The following is a 7796-nucleotide window of genomic DNA, read 5'->3' on the forward strand; positions in this document are numbered from 1 at the left end:
GGCTGGACGTACTGCCCAGCCATCTCCTCGTGCCCCTTCGACCGAGGGGTCATCACTTGCGCATGCCTCTCGTAAGGGAAGGAAGCGTAGGAAGAGCAGCTTATGTTGTGCTGACTCGGGAGACATGTAGACGAGTCAGCACACTCACGTTCCTATAGGTCTCCACTTGGTCCGGAGACATAGTATCAGTCAGGTCCCTTTCCCTCTCCTACTCCCACTGCTACTCCTCACTCCGGAAGCACTCACGCAGCTTCCACTCCTTCTGACTCTACTACCATCAGTCCTCCTTACTCATCAGGGGATCTCTCCTATCAAATCACAGCTACCGGAGAGATAATAGAAGATAGAAAGGGCAAAGCAGTGATGGCCACCATGAGGCGGTTGATGAGCCATCACTTCAAGAGCGGAATTGCTACCGATTGGCGGTATCAAGATGGCCAAAAGAAGCAGGCAGTCATCGATGAGTTAAAACAAAAATACCCTAACCCGCCAAATTGGGAGTTTAATGAGGATTATATGCGAGAGTGCATGGGTTTGGTCTTGAAGCATCGTAGATCAACCTTGCATACTTCCATCACAAAGGGGTTGGCTAAACCCAGCTGGGCAGACAAAGTTGATTGGAAGTACTTCAAGAAGCAAAATAGGGACCATCCCAAATTGTTCGAGGGTCAGAGGAGGGCTACAAAGAGACAACTGGACGTCGTATGTACTTTGCACTTTGGTGCAGGCGGACGGTTGGCATTCGAGGCAACCGTAGTAAGTCTACTTCTTCTCATTTAATGTATTTTTCTATTTGTTTTACTACATATTACATGCACTTTAGCTAACTCTAACTCTCGTAAATTAGATCCACAGCAAGCTGCGATGGGTCGTCTTCCTACAGATGCAGAGATGCGACGTGCATTTCAGATAGGAACAAAGCCGTGGTTTATTGAGCAAGAGCCAATGGGAGCGACGGTCGATTGGGCTGAGGTGGTTGCTAACACGGTATAAGTTTACTCTTACTTGTAATCTCACTTTTGAAATTGTTTTATTCTTTAAGTTCCAATCTAATTTTCGAGTTATATGGTTCACTCTTAGGGTCAAAGCTCAAGCATCCCATCATTGGAGGCGAGCGATCAATAGGGCTAGGGATCAGACGCATGTGACGAGGATGAGGGAGAAGACACAGCTCATGAGGACCAAGGAACAGGCCAACAAGACGATTCGGATTCGGATGAGTAGTAGTAGTAGTAGTAGTGGTAGTAGCATTTTCTTCGCCCTGTATGTCATTTTGTATATCCGCTCGTTTGAGCAATTTTGTATCGCCCTTTCGAAAGGGTAATTTTGTAACAAACAATGTTGTATATGTCCGACATGTATATGCTTTTGTTGCTCGATCATTTCATTTGGGCGATTTTGTATCACCCTTTTCGCAAGGAAAATTTTGTTATAAAAAAACTTTGTTTTGTAATTACAAAAAAAAAAAAGGATTAGTGGGGCTAAACAGGGCCATAGCAAGCCCTGTTTAGCCCCACTAATCCTTTTTTTTTAGTTTTGTTAATCCTCGCTATATACCTACGTTTACCAGTGTCGCTATATAGCGACGATTAACAACGTTGCTATATAGCGACGTTTATCATCATCGCTATATAGCGACGCTTTATAGTGACGGTTCTTTTCCAATGCTTTTAGTGACTCTTATAGCGATGTTTGCGCCCCTGAAAAAAAAAGTGTCGGTATTTTCATCGGAAAATGGCCTATGTCTTGTAGTACTTCACGAGTCATCTCAAATATGTTGACAGTCTCTTGAAGAAGTTTCATATGGCAGATTGCAAGATTGCAGCCACTCCCATGAAACAGAGTTTGAAACATACTATCCCCTCCCCGGTACGATCATTCGGGGAGTCCCATCCGATTGAGCTCACGTCTAAATGTTTGTATGCGGAACATGTAGAAAGTAGAAACTCCCTCACAAGCTCCCCTCGTGGCCCTTTCTTCCTCGGGGACCTTGGAAAACAATCAATGATGTTGAGAGAATGTAACCCTAAATGGGTTTGTATATATTCTACATTTTCAACTAGATCTAGTGTATAGTTAGTCATTTGTGGTGTGCTCTCTTCTTGCACCCTCTCTCTTCATCTCCAGTCTTCTCCTCTCCTCTCTTCATATTTTGTCATAGTATCAAGGCTCCCTTTCCTTCCATTGAGGCATTGCGATTCTTGAGAGTGCGAGAGAGATTTTGAGATTGAGAGTTCTCTTGAGTGTTCTCTGTAAGAGTACACTTCTGGTGAGAGATCTTCATCCATCCTTTGTTAGAAGACTTCCATCCATTTGAGAGAAATTTCCGTCTATATTTTCGTTCATTGAAAGAGAGAGAGTTACTCATTCCATTCCCGTTTCAGATAAGAAAGATCAGGATTCTGTTTACTAGAGCTCAAATTATACTCTTTTGAGTGATCATGTTTCTTATGAGGTTCATTTCATGAGTTTTGAGAGGGTTGAGAGGTAGTTTCAAAGTTTTTTCGAGTTCTGTAAGGTTCAAGTAGGCTCCAAAGTGAGCACCAACAATGCCTCCTATACAGCTAATGGCTCTGCATCAATGTCAAATAGCTAGCTCTCGTTCAACGCATAAAGCTCTCCATCGATGACTTGCTTCTACAGCAGCAATGACCTTCAAAGCCAGTGAACACAGCAACGCCACCAACTAGAGTGCTGCTCCAACAACAGTCCACACCAACACGCTCAACACTACATCTTAAACTACAAGGTAGGCTGAGCCCATCCTCAACGAGACGCCTCTAGCATAGAGCAATGACCTCATAGCACCAAATAGCGCCCCACGGCTTCAGTGAAACACAAAGAGCAGTGCCTTGCTAATCCTGCAACAAAGCTCACTAGCCCAGGACACAAACGACAGGCACACAGCGCCATAGTATCCATTCCACTTCTGAAAATGACCTCAGCACACCATCTATAGCAATGACCACCATGCACAAGCAAACCGGCTCTTCCACAACGTGGCTCACTGTGCGGTTTTGCAATTAAGCTCTTCAATCTCCTACGTGAAGAACACTGGTAGCCCGTATGTGCTAGGCTCCTACAAGCGCTCTTTAGCAACTTGCTCTTCCAACGCTTCAGTACGACCTCCACCGCTCAGTTGATGACTTCAATGCTTCAGCTGACAAAGTAGGCGGAGACTCCATCTACGGCCGCGCTTCTTTGCCAGTGCTCCAAGCACGTAGGTAGGAGCTCGACTCCTAGGCCTCCACAATAGTCATGCTCCACCAAGCAGGTGTCTTCTCCATCAACATGGCAAGCAAAAACAACTGAGCCTCCAACACTCCAAGCGACCGCTTCATCTACAAGCCCTCTACAGTGGTGCATCTCCCACAGTTATCGACCCTCTGCTGTAGCTCCAAACTCACGATGGATGACCTATATGAGCAGTTGCTCGGCTCAACCACTCAGCACGCGACGCTGACGTGCCATCTCCATTCCTTCTCTATATCTCCAAGGTTCACATCTCATACAATATTTTGTATTTAAAATTGTTTTTGCAAAGGTTTTATGATTGTAACTATAACCGCCACGTGAATAAACAAGTAATTTAGAGTGTTTTTATCATGGAGATCACAACATAACCGGTCTGTTGAAGAAAACCAGAGTGGCGCAACAGAGAGCCACAAACTATCACAGCAACGCATCAAAATGAAAAAAACAAATTGAGTATACGAACACAAGAAATGATTAGTATTCACCTGGCTCTGTGCAACAGCAACCAACTAAGTAGAGAAGACTGTACTTACCGCTCTATGCAATAGCAACCAAGTCGTTGTACACTTCACAGATAAGAATCTACTTACCATCGCTAGCGAAGTAAATCAATAGCTAAACAGAACAGAAAGTAGGTAGACTGTACTTAGCGCCATCGAAATAAATGAATAGAAGTAACAAAGCAAAAATGAGGCACAAACGATACATAGGAGCAAACAGCCGCACAAAAAAAAGCTTCAGCTATTCAATCACTGAAAAAAATGTGAGAGAACCATCAACCATGCAGATAGAGATTCAACGCTTTGCATGCATTTATTGTGGAATGAAGCAGTCGCCTTGACAACATGCTCGACGCGTTCAGCAACAGCAGCAAGACGCTTTGTAATCACTGGAGTGGAAGGAGAATCCACCGCATCAGGGCAGACTTTAGCCAAACCTGCAATCAAACATAGCGAGATATCAGAATGAAGGATGAAGTAATGAAAGACGTTTTGAATAGAAAACAATCAAAAAAGAAGACAGGTTCAAGGAAAACCTTTGGCAAAAGCTCCACTAATCGTTTCCATATAGTCTGTAGAGCCTTCCATAACACGATTTTTGAATATGAACATACAGAGCACACCACAAGCTATGGCCTCGTTTTGCCTCTTGTTGTTTTTATAAGACCATAGCTTTAAATTTTGCATAACAAGGAGTCCGTGTTAGCAACAGCCACAAAAACGTTTGCGTGTTGAGGCGATGCCGAATCGGTGAAGATTAGGGAGTAAGATGACAAATATGCTCCGCACCATATCCTCCCATTGAAAGCTCAGAATTTACGAAATCCACCCATTCAATAACTAACCTTTTGTTGCCTTCCTCGCGCAGTGAAATGCAGACTTGGGGAGCTGGACCATCATAGAAGAATGAAGCCCGCGTTGAATGCAGACTTGGGGAGCTGGACCATCGCAGAAGAAGACGCCCGTGCAACTGAATGCAGACTTGGGGAGCTGGCCTTCGCAGAAGAAGAAGCCCACAAATGAAGAACCTGCAATACATGAAGCCGCACAATCTCCTACTTTACTCCATCAACTACCAATGCTTAGACTTTCCCAATTGCAATAATGCATGCATGAGAGAAGACAAACATGGACCAATCAGAATTTCGTACACGTGCACTATGGCCTAATTGCAATTATGCATGCATGCCAGAAGACAAACGTGGACCAATCACAATTCCCACATTAAACAAGATGAACATAGTTCAAATGGCCTGCCTTGTTTTTTGGAGTTTTTATGCTAGTTTTAATCAATGGCAGGAGAGCGCCTTTGTTATGTTATCATGCATAAGACAAGGACAAGAAGACGAGGGAAAGGTCAGAACAATAGACGAAATATGTTCCGCGCGTTATGTTCTCAGCTTGTCTCCATACTACTATTTCTCCATTTAGAATATTTTGCGAGGGCAACTCCTAATTGCATTTCAGCAGTGTATGTGGAAGACTCTGTGTTCGTTTGTTCTCTGCATAGAATTATTCAACAGCCTCGATTTTTAATTCGTTTGTCTCAGTACAAGGGTTTCAAATGAACTTGGAGCAGGCAGGTCACGAGCAGCCCGTGCAACTGTAAATGTGGGATTGTCTCTGGTATTAACAGAGGCACTGACCTTAGCAACCATATTTCTCCTTATTCGTAAGTCATGGGGACTTCTCTATAGCAATGAAATGGAGGTGGTGGAATATGTAGCACGTGTTGTTCCCTTCGTAGCAGTCTCAACAATATTTGATGGTCTACAGGGAGTTCTTGGATGTATTGGGATCAACTTTGTAAAAGAGGGTATATAGTACTACAGATCTTCATTATCTAACGCGGATTGAAGACCACAGGTTCTTATGATTTGCTTTTCTTCGTAGGGGTTGCCAGAGGTGTTGGATGGCAAAAGGCTGGAGATTGGATCTATCTAGGTTCATTTTATGTTGTGGGTATGCCAGTGGGTTGTCTTTTGGCCTTTGTAGCCAATTTCGGGGGAAAGGTTTGCTCTTACAACTGTGAGCTTGTTACAATGAAACAGGTGGAAATGTGATTAGCTAGGTCACGAGTCGCATGCACATCAACTGCTGCCCTGAGTTAGATATTGAAGCAAGTGCGCATTTTTTCAAATATTTGACGAATTGGTAGGGCTTGCAGGGGCTATTGGTCGGGATGGTAACCGAAGCTTTCACTCAGTTACTTGCTTTGGGAGCCATAACCCACTTCACAGATTGGAAAAAAGAAGTAAGACCCATCGAAACATCGGAGAAAAGACCCATCGAAACATCGGAGAAAAAAAACATCTATGTTTTTCGGGTTCCATTTTGTTTTCTTTTCTGGATCAAAAAGTTTCACCTAAATATGTTACTGTGATTTGCACTGTGATTCATAAGAGTTTCTGAGTTAATTTTGGAGGTATTCTGATTGAATAGGAGAAGTTTATTATGCAGGTAGAGAAAGCTGCAGCTCGTGTACATTTTCGTCCATCTGCGGTGGAGCCTCTCCTTCTCACAATGTAACGAAATGATGGCCGAGGGTAGGGAGTTCAAGCTTCTCTCTTTTTCAGTTTGTTCATTGAATAAGCTGCATCAAAATGATCGGCTACCTGAGCAAAGCACACAGCTCTGGAGCCTGAATGCATCACCTTCATGGCTGCACAATTTTCGGCTGTATTCTAAATCGGAAAGCTACAAATATCTATATGGCTCCAATTCCTGCAAAGTGCCTATGAATGGGAGAGGAGACGATGGAGTTGAAAGGTGAATTGAGCTACATAATACATTCATGGCTACCATTTTCCTACATCTAACATGGTTGTATAAGTAGAGGAGGGAGAGAAGGGAAAATTTCATTGAAATAAGCAATCGCCAGATTTGTTATGATTTGAAAGATCCAAGATTTTGTAGCATAGATATGTTTTGTTCAAATTTGGCAATCCAACTTGGTTCTCTTTTCACATGAAACTTTTTGGCCTGCCCTAGTAGGGGGGCAGGTCATAGTGATGAAACCCCTCCGTAAGAAGTGAAATTCGATTTGTATTTTCTCTTAATTCTCATTGATTTGGTGGCGCTGTTCTGTTGGTGTGTGGTGAAAAATTGAGCAAAATCTAAATGATTTGTGTATTTCCATTTTTGCTAAGGGTTAGTGTTGTGTAGCAGACTCGTAGTCTAATTTCGATAGCTCCCAGTCACAGAAGGCCCCGGGGGGTCCATCTGGGAAATGTAAGTATACTATGAGAGTTCAAAATGAGGGGTATTTTAATTCTCAAGACTTACACAAATATATTTATAGCAGGGGTAATTTTATACACTGTTTTAAAATTAACAGGTAGGGTGTGTTTATTCTCATATCTAAATTAAAAGTTATTTTGAAATATTGTTTCATCTAGGATGATGTGTAAGAGCAGTCACAATTTGTTGATGGGTGACTCAAAGTTTTAATGTGCTAACTACCCCTCGCAGTCATGATAAGTAGATATTGGTGTTGGATTGATCCAACTGTGGTCTCTCAAGTTCTCCTCAAGTTCTAGACACTCCACAGATCGTCTTGCATGGTGATCAAGATCTCACCGATGTTAGCCCCATAAGAAATTCCTCCTTGACCAAAAATATCAACTAGACCCACAGGAAGATCATCATGAAGTCATTGGTAGTGTGGAAGGTGGGGCCCTCCATGGCATCCCATCGACTAAAAACTTCACGAAGAGAATCAAAGAAGCTGTGAGGTCCATTGGGTGAAGGGTGGAGAAGAGATTTGATTTTTTTAGATATGCCTATAAAGTCTTTGCTCACTAATTGGGGTGAAGAGAGGAGAAAGGGTTTGGGTAGGAAAACAAAAAGCATTTGTAATTGTAGTAAAGAATCAAATACATCAAGCTTTGTGGCTTCAAGAATTGAATTGTGGCCTGGATGAGAATTCCTACATGCATCACAAATAAGATATTTCTACTCATATTAGAATACTCTTGGATAGATAGCCAATTGGGCAAGAGGGTGAGGTGAGAGCCGTGTTGAGGTCGAAGGGGTTGCTGG

The 7796-nt window shown here is 42.9% G+C and overlaps 1 protein-coding gene across 3 annotated transcripts; it reads left to right on the forward strand.

The window, feature by feature from the left end:
- Positions 1–5229: 5229 nt before the first annotated feature.
- Positions 5230–6592, forward strand: LOC147881407 (MATE efflux family protein). Of its 3 annotated transcripts, none has more exons than XM_087370283.1 (4): positions 5230–5544; positions 5649–5767; positions 5914–6009; positions 6216–6592. In XM_087370283.1, exons 1-4 carry the CDS (start codon positions 5460–5462, stop codon positions 6282–6284), a joined length of 369 nt encoding a protein of 122 aa, XP_087226409.1. In that variant the 5' UTR covers positions 5230–5459; the 3' UTR covers positions 6285–6592. The 3 variants fall into 3 exon arrangements, with proteins under 3 accessions (XP_087226409.1, XP_087226410.1, XP_087226411.1); XM_087370284.1 differs by having other exon boundaries at positions 5923–6009; positions 6216–6589; XM_087370285.1 differs by having other exon boundaries at positions 6181–6263.
- The last annotated feature ends 1204 nt before the right edge of the window (positions 6593–7796 follow it).

Source organism: Dipteris shenzhenensis, chromosome 31, assembly GCF_047967505.1.
Source record: "Dipteris shenzhenensis isolate YYH24624 ecotype China chromosome 31, Dip_SZ_1.0, whole genome shotgun sequence".
Classification (NCBI taxonomy): Eukaryota; Viridiplantae; Streptophyta; class Polypodiopsida; order Gleicheniales; family Dipteridaceae; genus Dipteris; species Dipteris shenzhenensis.